The sequence below is a fragment of the Panulirus ornatus genome, chromosome 69 (genome assembly GCF_036320965.1).
Source record: "Panulirus ornatus isolate Po-2019 chromosome 69, ASM3632096v1, whole genome shotgun sequence".
NCBI lineage: Eukaryota > Metazoa > Arthropoda > Malacostraca > Decapoda > Palinuridae > Panulirus > Panulirus ornatus.
This window is the reverse complement of record NC_092292.1, coordinates 15,801,140-15,820,825: the sequence shown is the minus strand read 5'-3', so window position 1 is coordinate 15,820,825 and position 19,686 is coordinate 15,801,140. Positions and strand designations below refer to the sequence as shown.

General features: G+C 44.3%; 2 protein-coding genes across 3 annotated transcripts in view; both read right to left on the bottom strand.

Annotated features, from left to right (window-relative positions):
• Positions 1–3,348, bottom strand: part of LOC139747600 (salivary peroxidase/catechol oxidase-like) — a 53,439-nt gene extending 50,091 nt beyond the window's left edge. Inside the window, 1 exon segment of the mRNA XM_071660073.1 lies at positions 3,067–3,348. Coding sequence (XP_071516174.1) covers positions 3,067–3,206 — 140 coding nt within the window. The 5' untranslated portion in view covers positions 3,207–3,348.
• A 4,966-nt stretch (positions 3,349–8,314) lies between these two features.
• LOC139747582 (uncharacterized) lies at positions 8,315–15,386 on the bottom strand. Of its 2 annotated transcripts, XM_071660018.1 has the most exons (3): positions 14,270–15,386; positions 12,718–13,347; positions 8,315–8,463 (listed from the first exon to the last, which is right to left on the bottom strand). In XM_071660018.1, exon 2 carries the CDS (start codon positions 13,340–13,342, stop codon positions 12,722–12,724), a length of 621 nt encoding a protein of 206 aa, XP_071516119.1. In that variant the 5' UTR covers positions 13,343–13,347; positions 14,270–15,386; the 3' UTR covers positions 8,315–8,463; positions 12,718–12,721. The 2 variants fall into 2 exon arrangements, with proteins under 2 accessions (XP_071516119.1, XP_071516117.1); XM_071660016.1 differs by lacking the exon at positions 8,315–8,463 and having other exon boundaries at positions 10,458–13,347; positions 14,270–15,384.
• Positions 15,387–19,686: the final 4,300 nt, after the last annotated feature.

Sequence of the window (19,686 nt, the reverse complement as noted above, 5' to 3'; positions counted from 1 at the left end):
TGCGTGATCTAGTGTATGCAATAGAACCACAGAATAATGAAACACGACAAGTTCCCAAGTGCACTTTCGTGTAATGATCACATCTTCCGGGGAGACACGAGAATGAGATACAAGACGAAGACCAGTCACTTGATATACAAAGAAGAGAAGTAGCTAAGACGCCTCTGCTTTACCAATATATATATATATATATATATATATATATATATATATATATATATATATATATATATATATATATATATATACCCTTTTTTGCTTAAGGTTGAATAATTCTCGTGAGGGTTAATATATCAGTACGTCATCCCATCATTTCTATTACCACTTACAAAAAAAAAAACACTTCTCGTTTTCTTTTTCAAGCTGTTACTACTGAAAAAATGTACTCGTTTTTTCCCCCCCTAAAACACACTACACACGCCTTCATTACGTAGCCTCATGCGACGTAGCTGAGTGGGCCCCTGGTGACCTGGGTGGCCATGGTGTAGCTGTTGAGTCAAGAGGTGGGAGAGAGACCAGGTCAACCCACTGGTCTCATCTCCCACTTGGATCAAACATTTGTTTCAGGTCACCAGCCACTGAGTAACCCCAAAACATTGTTGCCACCACCATGGATGCTCTGTACTTTATTTACAATCCTCGGAGACTCGTAGATAATCTATAATGACTTAACAGAGAACTACTATTTATAGTAGTTTAAAAAAGTGCGATTTAACTACCCAATAGGACAAGATATTTTTTTTTTTATATAGCTTTGATAATGGACTTTCGAATGAAGTTGATGGCAGTGGGTGAAATCGGTATCTGGCAACTTTGCAACCTGAGGACGAGCGGTCATTGGCCGATGAAAGTGAAGGGCGTCTCCCCACCCTAAAAATCCCCCCCCCCCCCTACCCCCCTCAACCCCCTGAAACTATCTCGGCCAATCACTGGCCTTTCTGACGACCAAGACTGCCCCCCCCAAAAAATCGATCCTCTCCTATTTCTGTTTTTTTTAAATGGTCATTTCAGTCCCACGAATTCAGACTGAGGTGACGAGTGTAACGAAACGGTAACAGTCTAGTCCGATCCTTAATGAAACACCGTCCAAAAAAAAATCATTTCCCTCCAAAAAAAAATTTGCTGTTTTAATCAACAGCAGACTTGATCGAGGCCGGGGTTTGAGGGACTCATTTAGACTCACTTTCGGCCAGCCAACCGAGGGTCGTTCACCCTTGCGAGCGAGTCAAGTCACCTCGTGGGACACTTCCCTGCCCTCCTTCCTGCTCACAAGATCTCCAGGGGCTCCCACAGCACTCGTAGGCAGCTCATAATACGCCCCCAAGGGCTTGAAAGACCTCAAAAACGCCCACAACTCATAGCACAGCCCACATCCGCCTCACAAAACACTCAGAAGCTCACATGAGGTCCAGAGTGCATATCGGGCTTACACTTAGACTCAAAAAAATAACCAGGAGCTCACACATAGGTCAAGAGCTTACAGACGGCTCATAAGACACCCAGGAGCTCATACAGGGCTCACACGGCTTCTCAGAGCTCATATGACATGGCAGTAATTCACCTACGGCTCCTAATACAACCAGAAGCTCAGACAGAGCTCACAAGACCTCCTCCATAGTCTCAGAACACACAAGACCTCACCTACGACTCTCTATACACCCAGGAGTTCTCACAGGGCTCATAATAACCCTAGGGAACTCACAAAGATCTCAACATATGCAGGAATTCAGGGCTCACAATACCCCCAAAGAACCAACATGGGACTTACATCTAGTTAGTAGGGTTAATAGTGGGTCAGTACCTCGTCAGTAGTGGGTCAGTGCCTCGTCAGTAGTAGGTCAGTACCTCGTCAGTAGTAGGTCAGTACCTCGTCAGTAGTAGGTCAGTACCTCGTCAGTAGTAGGTAAGTACCTCGTCAGTAGTAGGTCAGTACCTCGTCAGTAGTGGGTCAGTGCCTCGTCAGTAGTGGGTCAGTACCTCGTCAGTAGTAGGTCAGTACCTCGTCAGTAGTAGGTCAGTACCTCGTCAGTAGTGGGTCAGTGCCTCGTCAGTAGTAGGTCAGTACCTCGTCAGTAGTAGGTCAGTACCTCGTCAGTAGTAGGTCAGTACCTCGTCAGTAGTGGGTCAGTACCTCGTCAGTAGTAGGTCAGTACCTCGTCAGTAGTAGGTTAGTACCTCGTCAGTAGTAGGTCAGTACCTAGTCAGTAGTGGGTCAGTACCTCGTCAGCAGTGGGTCAGTAACTCGTCAGTAGTGGGTTAATACCTCGTCAGTAGTAGGTCAGTACCTAGTCAGTACCTCGTCAGCAGTGGGTCAGTACTTAGCCAGCATAGATCAGTACTTCTTAACAGGGTCAGCACCTCGTCAGTAGAACGTCAGTATCTCGTCAGTAGCCCCTGTGTGTGTGTGTGTGTGTAAACTTGCTTCCTTGTGTATGTGTTTGTACAAGAGAGCGCGTTTATTTACATTTCTGTGTTTACATATGACGTATTGTCTCTTTAAACTTGTCGTCAAAGTAGTCCGTCCAAACATAACGTGGATGTCCATAAAAAATAAGTAATAAATACATCTGTCTCTCCCTGTCGCCGGTAATCATCCTAGATGACAATTAAGTGTAAGAAAACATTATAAATAATTTCTCCATTGATGTAGTACAGGCAGGATCTTCCTGGACGAGAGCGGGAGGGAGCGTGAGATCCTGTACTCCGTACTGACCTACATCCCATCCTTGCCACACGCCGCTAAATAAGTGTCATCTAAACCCTTTCTCGTCATTAATTAAAAACCTATCGAATATGTAGAAAGAAACTTCGATATATGAGTAGCATATATATTTAGTTATGATATATTTCACTCTCCCTAGTTATGGAGGAGAGGAAGAGGGAGATACAAACGTAGAAAACATTGCTCGGCTCACCCCAGTGTTGCCTATGGGTCACCCATGGATTTCGCTCGACGTATATGCACGAAATATACCTTACGTTTACGGCGTGATATTTACCCTGAACTCATAAACCCCTTCGCTAACACTGTTAATGGAGAGTTAACAGATAAGATGACCCACTTACCAGCCATATTTATGGTACTGACGGCGACGAAAGGTGTAAGAAAGAGCGAAGGTTTTGCTGCTGCTGCTGCACCATACCACTACAGTGGCCGGGCCTGAAGGACGTTCACTCACCCCTGCCAGTACAGTGGCTGGGCTCATCTTGTGTCTACTGGCGCCGGAAGCTGGCTAGTTCCTCCCCTGGCGTGGGCTAGTCACTAACGTGGTCCACACGAGCTTTTATTGAGCACCAAAACACAACTAAGAGAGACTTTTGGTTTACCTTAGCTGACGTCAACACCCTTCAGGGGTTACTGACCCAAACGCGAGCCTCCTCCTCCTCCTCCTGTCGACATTTTTAACCTATTTTTCAATATAATTTCTTTGTGGCATTTCCCCTACCTCACACAACGGGACACGTTTTTTTTTCACCCACGTATGTAGTTGTATAATGAAAGATTATGACATAATACATTCCCAGAACGTATTGATGGTTGTAATATTATACACTCGAGAGCAATTGTTAATGATAGTTTGCCTGTTAGTGGACTGCATATCCATACGAATGTGTGCTTATAGGACCATATTTCTCGGCACACTTTATATATATATATATATATATATATATATATATATATATATATATATATATATATATATCATCCCTGGAGATAGGAGTAAGAGAACACCACCCACGTATCTTCTTTGTGTCTTAACAAGGCACCATTGAGGAGTGGAAGCGGGATGAAGGTGGAAATCCTCTCCTCCTGTATGAACTTTCTAATGGGTGGACGAACAGAGGATGAAGCGTGAGCGCGTATCCATTTCTATTTTCCCTTGAAGGTGTTCAGTCCTCTGTGTCTGGCGCTACCTCGATGAGGCGGGAATAGACCAACCCACACACCCACACACACACACACACACACACACACACAGCTGTGGGGGGAGTGGGTTGTGGGCAGCCCCCAGTCTCTAAGGAGAACGCGGAAATTCCAATCCTAGATGTGTGGGGGAGGTGGGGGGAGGAAGGGGGGGTCATCCGCTAACCCCCCCACCGCAACTCCCACACCCCCCCACACAACCCACCCCCCACCCTCCTGCCCTCGACCTGTTCTCATGTGTGTGTGTGTGTGTGTGTGTGTGTGTGTCTCGCAAGCGATCGCCAGACCCACCCAACACTGGTTCAGACAATGACCAGACACGGTCTAAGAGATACAGTATTCCCCATTTCCATGGATTATCCCCATTTCCACCCGCGTGTAATTGGGCTAATTAATCACCACTGCCAAAAACCAATTTCATAATCCCCTGTGTCTATTATGACACCAGATAGCCTTAATCAAATACAAGTGGTTTATAATACCGCTTCATACATATGTTCTCTGCGTCCATGAAGAAATGTTCATATGTTCTTCCACCCAGGCTCAGAACTTCTAGTAGAAATACGAACGTGTGTGTGTGTGTGTGTGTTATACCGTGTCTCCACTGTGAAGAACAGTCGAGAACAACCAGAACACCTTCCGTTGTTCTCCAAGGAGCGGGTCCTGAACACTTCTCACCTTGACATTTGCGGTGACCGCTACGCTCTTCAGCTCTGCCACTGTGGGGCCAAATCTCTCGAGACAGACAGACAGACAGACAAATAGACAGGTACACAGACACGCAGACAGAAGCTTGTCTTAGATGGACTCCAGGATAACCCAATAAACTTTGAATAAGTTCTAGATATACGAAAACCAGACGGAATCCAAAATCATTAATTTTTTTCCCCCATCTCTTCTTTCCGTTCGTGATGATGTGCCGGATTATGACACATGATCATCCCCGGATTATCCGCCTCTGTTCGCGAACGCATTGGAATTCACGTCTTTCAAAGGAATATATTATTCCACGTTAAGATTTATTCACGGTTTTTTTAAATGCTTTCAATCATTCTTATTCTCATATAAATATATATATATGTGTGTGTGTGTGTGTGTGTGTGTGTGTGTGTGTGTGTGTGGTTTTATTTTTTGTTGACTACTGACGTCACAGGTCAAAATCACGTGACCGTTATCACTGTGGGTATCTTTTTTTTCTCCAGTACATTCCAGAGCAGTGAGTGATGGCGGCTGACCACCAGACTCCAACAGGACGAACGTGGTAGGCGCTTCAGGAGAATCTCCGAGCGAGAATTCCCTTTCTGAATCCTATGATATAATGGGAAGTAGATTGTAGACAGTAGTAGATAGGAGTAGATGTCGACCTGGAAGGCTTTTAGAGGGGGTCCTGGAAGATAAACTGGAAGGCTGGTATGGACAAGATAAAGGGGGATGCCTTTAGGTAGAGAGGGACGAACTCGTTTAAGAGTTGACTACTCCACTGTAGGAGTGGCTGACGATGCATTACTTCCATCTCCCCTCCTTCCCATGCCACTGGACAATGCTAGGGTTGTTGCAGGTATTGTACTCTGGCCCTTATGATAGGTGCGTCCAATATTCTCCCATAACACTCTCTTGGCGCGAGGTGTCCCTGATTGTGTGTTGAGGTCGATCTCGGGGTGTTGAATGAAGGGAATGGGTCGATCTGGGGGTGATGAATGAAGGGAATGGGTCGATCTGGGGGTGTTGAATGAAGGGAATGGGTCGATCTGGGGGTGTTGAATGAAGGGAATGGGTCGATCTGGGGGTGATGAATGAAGGGAATGGGTCGATCTGGGGGTGATGAATGAAGGGAATGGGTCGATCTGGGGGTGATGAATGAAGGGAATGGGTCGATCTGGGGGTGTTGAATGAAGGGAATGGGTCGATCTGGGGGTGTTGAATGAAGGGAATGGGTCGATCTGGGGGTGTTGAATGAAGGGAATGGGTCGATCTGGGGGTGTTGAATGAAGGGAATGGGTCGATCTGGGGGTGATGAATGAAGGGAATGGGTCGATCTGGGGGTGATGAATGAAGGGAATGGGTCGATCTGGGGGTGATGAATGAAGGGAATGGGTCGATCTGGGGGTGTTGAATGAAGGGAATGGGTCGATCTGGGGGTGTTGAATGAAGGGAATGGGTCGATCTGGGGGTGTTGAATGAAGGGAATGGGTCGATCTGGGGGTGTTGAATGAAGGGAATGGGTCGATCTGGGGGTGATGAATGAAGGGAATGGGTCGATCTGGGGGTGATGAATGAAGGGAATGGGTCGATCTGGGGGTGATGAATGAAGGGAATGGGTCGAGTGTATCTCCTTGAGGACCTCTTGAGGGAACGGGTGGAATATCCTCGCCAATCCCTCTCGCTGATGCGTGGAAGATGAGAAAAAAGAGAGAAGAGAAAGAGAAAGAGGAAGAGGAGGAGGAGAAGGAGAGGATAAACACGGGGGCAGATACGTCGATGATGAGAGGAAGAAGAGAGAGGAGAAAGAGAAAGAGGAAGAGGAGGAGGAGAAGGAGAGGATAAACACGGGGGCAGATACGTCGATGATGAGAGGAAGAAGAGAGAGGAGAAAGAGAAAGAGTAGGAGGAGGAGGAGAAGGAGAGGATAAACACGGGGGCAGATACGTAGATGATGAGAGGAAGAAGAGAGAGGAGAAAGAGAAAGAGGAAGAGGAGGAGGAGAAAGAGAGGATAAACACGGGGGAAGATGCATAGATGATGAGAGAAAGAAGAGAGAGGAGAAAGAGAAAGAGGAGGAGGAGGAGGAGAAGGAGAGGATAAACACGGGGGGGGAAACAATAAGTCACCAGCAGCTAACACACGACATCTCGACTCATCTCGTTCACCTTGGACATCTTGTGGGACAACCCTAGATTTCACGGGAGATCCTTCGACCTCCTTTCTCTCTTGGGATAAGACCACGTTATCTGCCTTATCTTCAGTGGTTCTTATCGTTATCTTCCTGCCACATTCTCACGCATTCATGTCCCATGACTTCCATCCACATGAGGGGACCAGCTTCGTCTGTGGAAAAGAAGAAGAAGAAGGAGAATGTATAAACTTTTCATTCTTTGAATAATTCTCTGTTTTATTTAAGGGTTTTATTCTTTTTATTGAGAGTTTTTTTTCAGCTTTATTTGTGGGTTTTACTTAAGGAATTTCTGTTCCTTTTAAGGGGTTGCTGCGTCCTATTTAAGGTACTGTCGTATGCTTAATAATTAAGTATAGGATTTTAGGTTCTGCCTTAAATGTGGGGACAGCCTACCGGCAGTGGCGTTGGAGATCCTGGTGGTGTTGGAGATACTGGTGGTGTTGGAGATAGTGGTGGCGATACTGGTGGTGTTGGAGATAGTGGTGGCGATACTGGTGGTGTTGGAGATAGTGGTGGCGATACTGGTAGTGCTGGAGATAGTGGTGGCGATACTGGTGGTGTTGGAGATAGTGGTGGCGATACTGGTGGTGTTGGAGATTACACAGTGGGTAACCCAGACACGCTAGGGAGACCTGTTCTCCACCCACCCACCCACCAACCCACCCACACCTACATAAACACCCAGTCCCGCCCCGGGGTGGGTGACGGACCCCACCGCCCCCACCTTGCCCCACCCCGCCCCGCCCTAGCTTGCCCGGGTCACACCCAAACCCCTAACGGGACCCCACACCCTCCACCCGCACGTAGGCACGACTGTGCGACCCATGGACACGACTGTGCGACCCATGGACACGACTGTGCGACCCATGGGCATGACTGTGCGACCCATGGACACGACTGTGCGACCCATGGACACGACTGTGCGACCCATGGGCACGACTGCACGACCCATGGGCACGACTGTACGACGCTGAGACCCAGGTCAGAAACCAGACCTTTATACCCAGAGAGTCGTACCGTCGTGCCTCAAGGGTCGTACCGTCGCGCCTCAAGGGTCGTATCGTCGTGCCTCAAGGATCGTACCGTCGTGCCTCAAGGATTGTACCGTCGTGCCTCAGGTGTTGTACCGTCGTGCTCAAGGATCGCACCGTCGTGCCTCAAGGATCGTACCGTCGTGCCTCAAGGATCGTACCGTCGTGCCTCAAGGATCGTACCGTCGTGCCTCAGGGGTCGTACCGTCGTACCTCAAGGGTCGTACCGTCGTGCTCAAGGGTCGTAACGTCGTGCTCAAAGGTCGTACCGCCCTGCACAAGTTATCAACCGCTTCTTTCTTTCAAGATTCACATCTCCAGTTTCGAACCAGCGCGTCTTTCTGACCCGTCTCGTGCCCCAGGCCAACACACACACACACACACACACACACACACACACACACACACACACACACACACACACACAGAAGGTAAAAGAACAGACACATTTTTTTTTTTCTTCTTTAGTTCAATTTATTTCATCTTTTACATCATATGATACGAGCTTTGTACCGAAGTTGAACGTTGAGATAAAACAAACAAAGACTTGGGGGGGGTCATCTTAAACAGGAACCTTCGTATAGAGAAGCGTTGACATAGACTTCTATATCAACCTGAGAGCGAAAACATAGAAGTTATCTGAGAGTCTATAAATCACACAAGATGATATATATCTTCAAAGTCAACATGAGTGATTCATGGATACTTTTCCATAGTGACATTGACTGAAAGGAAATTGGTGTATCTCACTCAAATACAAAAGTTGATAACGAGTCTATAAAGATAATTAGCAATATAGCAAGAAAGACATGTGGAAACATAGACACACTAAAAGCACACTGGGGTAAATTACCTTCATCTAAACATTCACTTAAACATATATAAGAACATTTGTTACGTATGATATAAGGCTTACAAGGCAGGTTGCAGAATACAAGACAATGGCAAGGAATGAGCTAAGCATTATAATGCTGAAACCAAATGAGATTTGTATAATGATATAAATAATTTGATGAATACGAGAGGAACTTAAAAAAAAAACAAAGTGACAAGGAACAAAAAAGAAAAAGGCTTTTAAGCTTAGAACACTGCTTACATACAAGCTTGTGAAAAGGATACTCATATAATGTAATCAGTTCAGAGTAAGATTATCACCTAAAGTAATTAGTTCTAGACTACAGTAATCACATGATGTAATCAGTCCAGAGTAAGATAATCACCTAAAGTAATTAGTTCTAGACTACAGTAATCACATGATGTAATCATTCCAGAGTAAGATAATCACCTCAAGTAATTAGTTCTAGACTACTGTAATCACATGATGTAATCAGTCCAGAGTAAGATAATCACCTAAAGTAATTAGTTCTAGACTACAGTAATCACATGATGTAACCACTACTAGAAATATATCAATGACATGATCAGTTCCAGTATATGACAATCATATAATATAATCGGTTGTAAGATATGACAGGAAGACAATGTAATCACTTCTAAAATTGAATGATATGTAACCTGAGGACGAGCAAATGACAATTATATTATCTCCAGCCAGAAAAAATGAAATTTCTCTGTCCAGGAGTTATATATATATATATATATATATATATATATATATATATATATATATATATATATATATATATATAAAGCGTTATCACATATAATAAAGGAAAATCATGCTTCACTGTCTAAGGAACTTTGGATATTCACATCGTCAATAACTAAAAACTCAGAAACTGGAAATGAAATTGTCTGTTTTCCACAAGACAATTATTTTGCAAAATCTACTTAGAGAAAAAAATTACTTTGTTTTTTTTTCGACTAGGATATTGAGATTGGATGACATGAATCCACAGATTCATAATGATTATATATATATATATATATATATATATATATATATATATATATATATATATATATATATATATAGATTAATCACAAAATGGAAATTAACAAAGTACAAAGCTGACTGTCCAAACAAAATATCATACTTTTTTCTTAAATTTTGGGCCCATGAACACTGTGTTATTCATCCAGTAGAGCAGAACAAACAGGTAATTATCATCATAACACATTAATCAAGTGGTAATTAACCCCTTACTAATTATAATTACTCTTCTCACATGAGCCAGGATGAGAGATGGACTATCACCAAAACCTCACTACGACCATATAATGCAAGGGCGTCTGTAACGGTAAATTTCCTCAAGACTTTCACTCTTATGTACTCATAGTCATAGTACCTTATTACCTGAACAATTTTCTGAAAAACTAATTACATTTTCTTTTCAAGGAAATGGTATAACTTTTCCCTTTAACATAGTCTATTAGCAAATAAAAAAAATTACATTTAGGTTGGAATTCTTAATCAAAATGGGACCTGTTTGATTCATACTACTGTACCTTCTATAAGCAAAATGTTTATGAAAATGTATATAATATTCTCGTATATTATACAGTGTCTTAGGGCTCTTCCCTATACCACACAGCTCCTGACGTATACCTGGCAGTCATAGAGATAAGGAAACATGTCTGTGCCACACGTCTTACATTGTCACTAGATTTGATATTCCTTAATCAAAGATACGGTTGTCTGCACACACACACACACACACACACACACACACACACACACACACACACACACACACACACACACACACACACTCACTCACTCACTTCCCAAGTCATTGTTCCATGAGCAAAGTGACACACATCAGCCCCACTTAAGACTTCCCATGGGATGATGCAGTGACAGCAGTGAAAAATGATGACAGAGGGGGGGTGACATCAGCTGAGAGAAGTGTGGCTAAACAGTGACATCAGCACACGAAAACCATGGCTGATACAGTGACATCAGCAGTGCAGACCACGGTTTACAGTGACACCAGAAGTGCAGACCATGGCTTACAGTGACATCAGTGAGGCCAACCAAGACGAACAATGACACCAGCGTAATACTACGACACACAGTGACATCAGCTACGTCAACTAGAGCTGATACAGTGACGTCGAATGAATGATGTCAGCACTGGGTCATTAAGGACATGGTGGTGGGTTGAAAACTACGGAGGTTTGGGGTTGGGGGAATTATAGTGAGACAACACAAAAAGATAATCATTTTCTCCTCTGTTGGATGTGTGATTTTAGGGAAAGTCTTGTGTGTGTGTGTGTGTGTGTGTGTGTGTGTGTGTGTGTGTGTGTGTGTGTGTGTGTGTGTGTGTGTGTGTGTGGCGTGGATGTAGGTGGGGGTGTGGGTGCACAATCTCTCCTCGACATCGATAAGCAATGGGAGTGAAATCTTGGAGGGAGAGAGAGAGAGAGAGAGAGAGAGAGAGAGAGAGAGAGAGAGAGAGAGAGAGAGAGAGAGAGAGAGAGAGAGAGGATAGGGAGTGGGGTGAGCGGTGGGGGTGTGGTTTGCTGAAGGCATAATGCGTAGGGGGAGGCCGGGCCGTCACCAAGACGAGCCAGGATTGCTTCCTTCGCAGCGTTGAAATCTCCCAATCTCATCCTCACACATATACCCTACTCTATCATGTATACTTGGGTATACGTCATCATACCCCTGCTGTAGTGTAAGTATGGCTTCGGTTATAAGTAAGGAATGTGTCTGTCGTTTAGGGTGTCGGTTTAATAGAACTGTTTTAGTCGTAAATGTATTATTGAATGACATGCAGATTACGTTCCTTTTCTCTTTTGTCGCTGTAGTGCATGATTAAGTGGAGATATAACCATGGTTTATGTGAGGTATTATCCTAGATTTTGGTGTCCATTAAACCCTGGTTTATATATATAGATAAACTCTTTGTTTGTTTAACCTAAGCTTCTGGTTATGGTTTATAGTCTTGGTTTTTCGGTGATGTGAAGTTTATTTACGAACTTACGTTGACCATATAATATGTGAAGATGTTGTTTGTATGTTTTGTTTGTGCTTGTGTGTGTGTGTGTGTGTGTGTGTGTGTGTGTGTGTGTGTGTGTGTGTGTGTGTGTGTGTGTGTGTGATGGCTATCTTTGTGTTACGGGGAGAGAGTTGCACACTGAGTGTTGCCCCGTCTTTCGACCTTGTACATATGCCCCTTGTCTGTCTATACTCCTCAGTGTGTGTGTGTGTGTGTGTAGCCCCAGAGATGCCTATGATTATGCAATCTTCATTTCTACAACAACCTTGCATAGGTTTGATCACAGTCATACAACACTCTAATTGCGTCATTCTTTCTCTAAGGACCTCGCACGCTAAACAGAAAACAGAAAAGCATTCTAGTCAATACAATAGAATACAATGAAATACAGTAAAATACAATAAAAGAATAAAATCTTGTGATCAGGTGACACACACAAAACTTACAGGTTACATAAATGATGAATGAAATGATATGAAAAGCGACATAAACAAAAATATTGACAATTGATGAACTCTTGTCTTTTCTTACTAAACTTGATAGTTAGGTCAATGTACAGGGGTCAGTAGGTGCCTGTGTGTGTGTGCGTGTGGCCTAGAACAGCATGCGTGCTGACCTTAAATGACCCTTGACCTCAGGACCATCGCTACTTTACACTCGTCTATGGTGATCCTCTCCTACAGAGATAACCTGGATGCTACATTTTTTTTTTCTTACACTTGGCTGTGAGATCTGACTCACGATCACTGTTTCCATGTTCTTATCACAGACTTAACGGTGAAGGAGACGCGTGTGGGAAGAGGCTACTGCATCGCGATACCTGAAGAAGGCGCAGAAGAAGAAGAAGAAGAAGAAGAAGAACAAGGAGGAGGAGGAGGAGGAGGAGGAGGAGGAGGAGGAGGAGGAGGAGGAGGGAGCTAAAAGAAGAGAGAGAGAGAGAAAGGGGGAACGTGTGATACTCACCACTTCATTTCTTCTTCGTACTTTTCTTCTGCTTGAGGTTCGATATGGCACTGACGGAGCCAAAGAGGACCTTGGCCGTGACTTGTACTCTGGAGGAGGCGTACTCGTGCCTCCTGCTGTGCTGACTGTAATCACTGTACCCCGCTTGGTGACACGGGTTATAACCCTGTTCACTGGGGTCTCTGTAACACTGGGAACTACTGTATTCACTGTAACCTACGTGCTCCGTGCGCTTTTCTTGTGGGTAGTCATTGTGGCTCGCGTAGCTGTGGGGGTCCTGGCCATCGAGGTAGTCCGGACTACAGGGATGGGTTGTGTAGTAGCCCCCAGGACTACTAGTACCGTAGGCGTCGTAGCAACCTGTCGTAGGAGGCGCGTCCTCGCCGTTCCCGCCAGGGTACTTGCTGTAGTCGTTGTTGTTCGTGCTGTAGTAGCGTCTTTCTCCGTCGTAGAGGTCGGGAGGGGGCGACGACCCGCTCCTGTAGAAGGCGTCGCCGTAGTAGCCACACCCACTACCCTCTCCCCCGCCGCCAGAACTACAAGTGTTGTGGTTGTTGTTGCTCGTAGGGTCTTGTTCCTCGCTGCTTTTACCGCTGTTCCAGCCTCCACACCCCTGGTGATCCATCGGAACTGAGGAGGAAAAAAAAAAATATAGAGATTTCAATCCTACGAGAGTCGAGTGCACACGATTGAACACCATAAATCCCAAGCTGAATCCTTTTTTCAGTGAGGTTTGAGTTGACTCTATTGTGAATCTTCCTTAAGAGCTTTTTTTCTTCCCCGTTCCTATGTAACACTAAAGATCCGAAAACAGGAGTACCTCGAAATAGGAAGGGTTCGACACGCGCCGTCCACTCAAGAGGCATGGGAAGAGAGAGAGAGAGAGAGAGAGAGAGAGAGAGAGAGAGAGAGAGAGAGAGAGAGAGAGAGAGGTCGCTGAATGATAAACAATACATACAGATACTGAAAGCAACATAAAAACCTGAAACTTAAGCATATAATCCATCTCATTCAGAGAACACCTCTTCTTTTTTCTTTCTCCTCTCACCTTACTGATCAAATCCGAATATGTCAACATGTACAACACTCATTTGTTTACAGTGAGAGTCTAGGGGAACCTCCCTCCATGTTTAGCAGTGATCAAAGGTCAGTGGCACCAGAGCACTGGCCCTAATGCCTCACAACTCTTATTTTCACATTCCTGGATTTTAACATGTAGTCTCCCCGGCGGCTCATTCATCGTACATTCATCTAGTCACTCATCTTAGGCAAGCAATGCATTATCATTCACTATCATCACAATCATCATCATGATGTGAGAAAGCGGTCGACCGCATCGTTTCACTGAACTTAATCTTATCCTAGAACATTCCTCTCCATTTTTTATCACTGGCTTACGTTTATATATATATCACAGCTTCCAGTTAGGATAAGTTTGAATCAGAGGCTTTCACCATACCAGAGTCTTCAGGGAGACACACACAAACACACACACACACACACATACAAACACTACAGTGACTTTGGAACGTAAGAGAGTGTGTGGACTTACCGCAGTGGTGGGTTGGGAGAGAGACAGAGAAAGCTGGGCTAGGCAACACAAGTCGCTGGAGAGATTGTGCGTCGGTAGGAGTTCCCCTACTTTTCTTGTTGTGGCCGCCGACGACGACGAGAGTATCGCCTGGATTCGCCTGCTCTACACCTAAAAATATCACATTTGTACAGGATACCCGGCTGGTTCATGAGATCATACGTTGCGTCAGGAAACGTTTGGAACTGGAACGCTGTGGTTTTGCTGATTTCGGAGGATGCGACTAAAATGAGGGGGACAAAAAAAGACGAGGTGGATTGGAGACCCCAGAGCCACCCTTCTTGGATAGTATGACACAGGACGATAACCTAATGGAGCACATCAGAGTCTACGCGTCGTTCCGGAGAAAGTTCGCTATCGTCGTGGACATTGGGACTGTTTTCTCTCTGTATAAGAACCATACGACACGACGTCAACACCATTGCACATCCAGCCACGACAGTCATCCGTCGGGAAGTGGTATACATCCGTGGAGGAGGAGGAGGAGGAGGATGTGGTGGGAAGCGGTGGGTCTTGACTAGATATGGATGAGTGCTCAGCTGGACCTAAACTGACACAGTGTCTCGGGATGTAACCGCCCGGACCAGAAAGACCAACCGGGCGGGGAGCAGCTTATCACCGTCTGTGGGAGGGTGCTCTTGTGGCGGCGATGGGCGGAGGCACAGAGACGCGTCCTGTGTGTTCCCCCCCTCGGCTACATAAGCAGGGACGGAGAGGTGATGGAAGACTTGGCAGAAATGGTGGGCGATAAAAGGGTGTTACAACCATTCAACATAAGCGGTCAGTTTTCAAAGGTGCCTTGCCTTCATGTAGGTTAAGTCCAGTTACTTCAAATGTCTCTCGCAAATATTCTCCCCTCCTTTGAATAGCACCCACCGGGATCTCACATTGTCTTAAGCGAACTCGTCACGTATAACCATGTCATGTGATCCTATCTGAATATCCCCAAGTCTCTATGGAAGACACGAAATTCAAAAGAAAAGGACGAGTTTGAGAGCGGCAACACCATCAGCGCCGTGGAGTGGGTGGGTACCAGCGCTGACCTAAATATCAATTTATTCCCTTTTCCTTTATCGTTCATGGATCGAAACTGAAGCCATGGACGACAAGTGGATATGATATATATATTCCTATACATATATCACATCGGAGCATCGCTCTACGTACGACTCTTCACCGCCCAAAGCACAACCTCGCATCTAGAGGAGGGAGGGAGGAGGGAGGGGGCGGTAAGAGCTTGTCGATTTTGTGTTTTCGCGCGAGAGTGACGTCACGGATGACATAATGCTCAACTGGATATTGTAATGATGGTGATATAGGTACTTTCTCCTGGGAGAAGGCTGTCCATCTGCCCTGTAAATGCTGAAGGGTGACGTCGAATCCATTCGATTACAATACAAACCCAGAAAATCAGTGGTAACGAGTGGAAAAATGATGGTAGAACAAGTTCATCTGTGAACTCACGTTCAAGGGGGCGGGCTGTGGTCAGCTCAGGTGTCCGAATAGATCTATGAGTCAAGGATTTCTAACATCTCGCCCTTGAAAATCCACCTGGAGGGGAGGGGGAAAATAAGTACCTCATGAGATCTGAAACGACGAGGTTCGTTTGAGAGATTCACACTGTGAACCTCGTCATACATCGGCCGTGTAGAGATTAGACAATTCTGTCCAGTGATGAGATTGAGACACGAAAGGCTGACTACATCAGGGTAAGGTGGTGTCGGGGGTCAAGTCACAGTGGCTCACCACCTGCTTGAAAACTAGGTCCATCCCACCCCTTTTCCCACTCTCTCTCTCTCTCTCTCTCTCTCTCTCTCTCTCTCGGGGTATCCGAAGGGTAGGGTAATGGTCGAGTTATGAGGGACATCATGTACGTGAAGTATGAAACATCTTGATGACATCAAGTGGTTGCAAAATCATCAAATGGTAAATGTAACTTGGGACGTACACTACTGCGGATTAAATAAGATACTGAAGAGTTGTAAGGGAAAATATTGCAATAAGAAAATCTACATAACCTGTCACCAGTGTGGCGAGAGGGGGTCTAAGGATAATATAGGTCAGTGTCTGGTAGATGAATACACACACACACACACACACACACAGATGGGGGTTACATATTTCCTATGCCATTTGTTGTCTCTGTTTCACACAGCTAGTGATAAACAACTTTCGGATTTAACGTGAACGTCGAAAGGCTCAGAAAAAAAAAACATTAAGACAAGAATGTAATACACGTTATCACTTTGGGGTCTCGGGTGATTTATGCCAAATGCATCAGCGGCCCCCGTCCCTCTCGTCAGGTCTCAGGGTCCTGGGTAGACTGAACAGAGATGAGAGGCAGTTGGAAAAAAATTGGTGGCTCAGTAGATTTCACACAGCAAATAAGGAAATATAAAAAGCAACCATGCAGAACCTGGTAGACATAAGAAGGTTTGGCATAATCAAAAATGTGAAGGCACCTGAAATGTGAAAGAAATATTGTAGACACATCAAAGACTCAACTTAAAACAATTTCGTCAATGTATCAGGAGAAACCGACTTACAGTGAATAAAGAGGTTACGACTGCATAAGTGGAGGAGAGAAATTACTAACAAACACAAGGGTACATTTCTGAAAAAGGGCAGAGGGCAGAGTCTCAAAGTGTATTTACCAAAGGTAACATGACACACAACACTGCCAGAGTGGGACGTGAGTAGAACCCAAGAATGCACTGACACCAAAAGTCAGCACATGAAGGGACCAGACCAGACCAGCACGATGACCAGATGATCCTCAAAACACTGCTCAGAAACTCCTGGATAGGTCTATAGGTGATAGGGAAATATCCCTGAATGATGGGCCTGTTTCACTGTCATGCTTGGTTTGTAAAGTCATCATGAAAGAGTTCAATATTTTGGCCAAGAAGCGAGTGAAGAGCCAACAGGATTCAGAGGAGATCTTGTACGAACCACTTGGACTTCTATGTAAAACTTAACACCACCTTGAAAAAAAAGACTACCTATTTATGGATAGAGTGGTGCAGTAAGTGAACAAGTAGTCTCTTGGGGGTGAGAGAACCTAGAGGAGGAGTCAGTTGCTGTTTGCTGATGATACAACTCTGGTAGCAGATCCAAGTGAAAAAATTGTAGAAGCTGGAGTCTGAATTTGAGGGTATAGGTGAATGGAGAAATATGAGAGTTAATGTGAATAAAAGCATGGTCATCAACTTCAGCAAGGGAGTGAGCCGGGATGGTTGGAGTGTTAGCTTGAATGGAAATATCTCTAGGGGAGTGGAGTGTTTTAGATAACTGGGAGTGGACATGGCAGCAGATGAAACCGTGGAAGCTGACTTAAACCATAGGGTGGGTTAGGGAACTGAGGTCCTTAGTGCATTTACGAATGTGGAAAAAGGGGCTAACATCTTTGAGGACAAAGATTGGTGTTTGATAGCATTTATTTATTCATGATTACCCATGGACTCCTTTTTTTTGCAAGGATCCCAGTGCTACTCCAGGATCACATTTCTAGGTGGTCGTGCAGCTTCAAGGCTGCACTACTTTCAGTAACAGGGAAATGATGAACTCCTTTAGCATGTGACGTTCTTTGAAAAGGGTGTACTTCCTTCTGTAGCTGTAAACAGACAACTGTACAACCTTATCAAAGGTGACTTTTTACTTGCAGTACAACCACAGTCAGATGCAGTCTGGCATTGCTTGTTTGATGGTATAATAGCCCCGATGGTGTTGTATGGATGCAAGATAAGGTTTATACGTATAGTAAAAAAGGAGTATGTAACAGGGGTAGATGTGTTGGAAATGAAATGCTTGAGGATAATAGGCAGTGCAAAAAAGGTTGATCAACTAAGAAAGAAACATGGTAGTGAGAAGAGTATGGTTGGAAGATTTTGAAGAGGGTGTGCTGAAATGGTTTGGTCACATGGAGAGGTTAAGTATGGAGAAGCTAACTAAGAGGATAGACATGTCAGAAAAGGAAGGGACAGACAGAAGGTGGGGTCCAAACTGGAAGGAGAGAAAGATGTTTTGAGGAACTGGGCCTGCACATGCAGGAAGGCATGAGGCATGCATGGGACTGAATGAATTGGAGCAATGTTGTATAAGGGGAGTGACATGCAGTCAATGGGCTAAACCAAGGTATACAAAGCAGTTGGGGAAACTAAACAAAAATATGTGGAGTTTGGCTGTGGATAGGGAGCTCGTTTCAGTGTATTACAGTATGCATGACAGCTAGAGAATGAAGCAAGCAAACGAGGCCATTTTTCTGTTCTTGATGCTAACTTACTATGCAGGAAACAGCAAATAAGCATGAACACAAAAGCTTATAATCATCATAATGAAATGCAACCCTGGGATCCCTTCTATGAGACTCCTGCAACCTTGAGACTGAGTTCCATGTGGAGGAAGGGTAAGGTGGGTCCCTTGAAAATGCTGTACTCTTTTCATCTGCTAATGCTGATGCAACTTCGCTAGAGGTGGCCTCTTTTTCATGGCATCAACAATTGCAGGTGGAGCCCTGGATCACCTTGACAAAGGACAGAGGTGGGCAGCAAAAACTGTCCCTGATGTAAGCAAATCAAAATACTGGGAGAAGCTAGTATCCATAAATGGTGAAATAAACTTTAAAACTAAAGGAAAACGAGGGACCACAGTAGTTTACTAAGAAAAAAATGTGAAGAAATATTTCAGAAATTGTGGATGCTGAAATAGTCCAAAAGTAAATTGTAAATGCAGACAGTTTAAATAAGTTTGAAATATTCTAAGATACTATGAAAGTGTACTAGATGAATTCCCACGAGTGCAAGACCTCCTCCTACAAGGAATATATGTAACTGCACATATACCCTCATCATAGGAATGTATGTAGGGAAAATGAAAATATTTTGATCTATCGTTCCTTTAAAAAGGAATTTTATTTTGTCATTTCTCTACAGTATATTACAAGTATAATATACAATATGAGGCTACTGAACAGTTGGTCACAAAAAGTTCTATTACCAATGCATACTGTATACAATGGAATGAAGACAGTGGATATAAAAACCAATATGTACCACTTTTGATGAAAGTGCACTTCTGGCTATAAATTCCACATTCACATATTCACTTTCAAAAGCAATGAAAAAATGAAGTCTGTGATGGCCCAGATTTAAAAGCTGTTGTCCCAGTGAACCTCATTTTGGCAAAGTGACTGATTTTGCTAGATTCTGTAATCATAGCAACTATCAATCATTAGCTGTCACGGATAACTCATACTTATTAAATCATATTTTCATGCATTCAAAGTTAAGCTTAGATTCAAGATAAAACAAGGTATTCATATTACAGCTGGTGATTCATAGAATTTCATAACTACAAAATAAGTGAAAAAGTGTGATAAG

Bases quoted from the DNA above. Each gene is read 5' to 3' on its own strand.
- LOC139747582 (XM_071660018.1), bottom strand. From the start codon at position 13,342: ATGGATCACCAGGGGTGTGGAGGCTGGAACAGCGGTAAAAGCAGCGAG.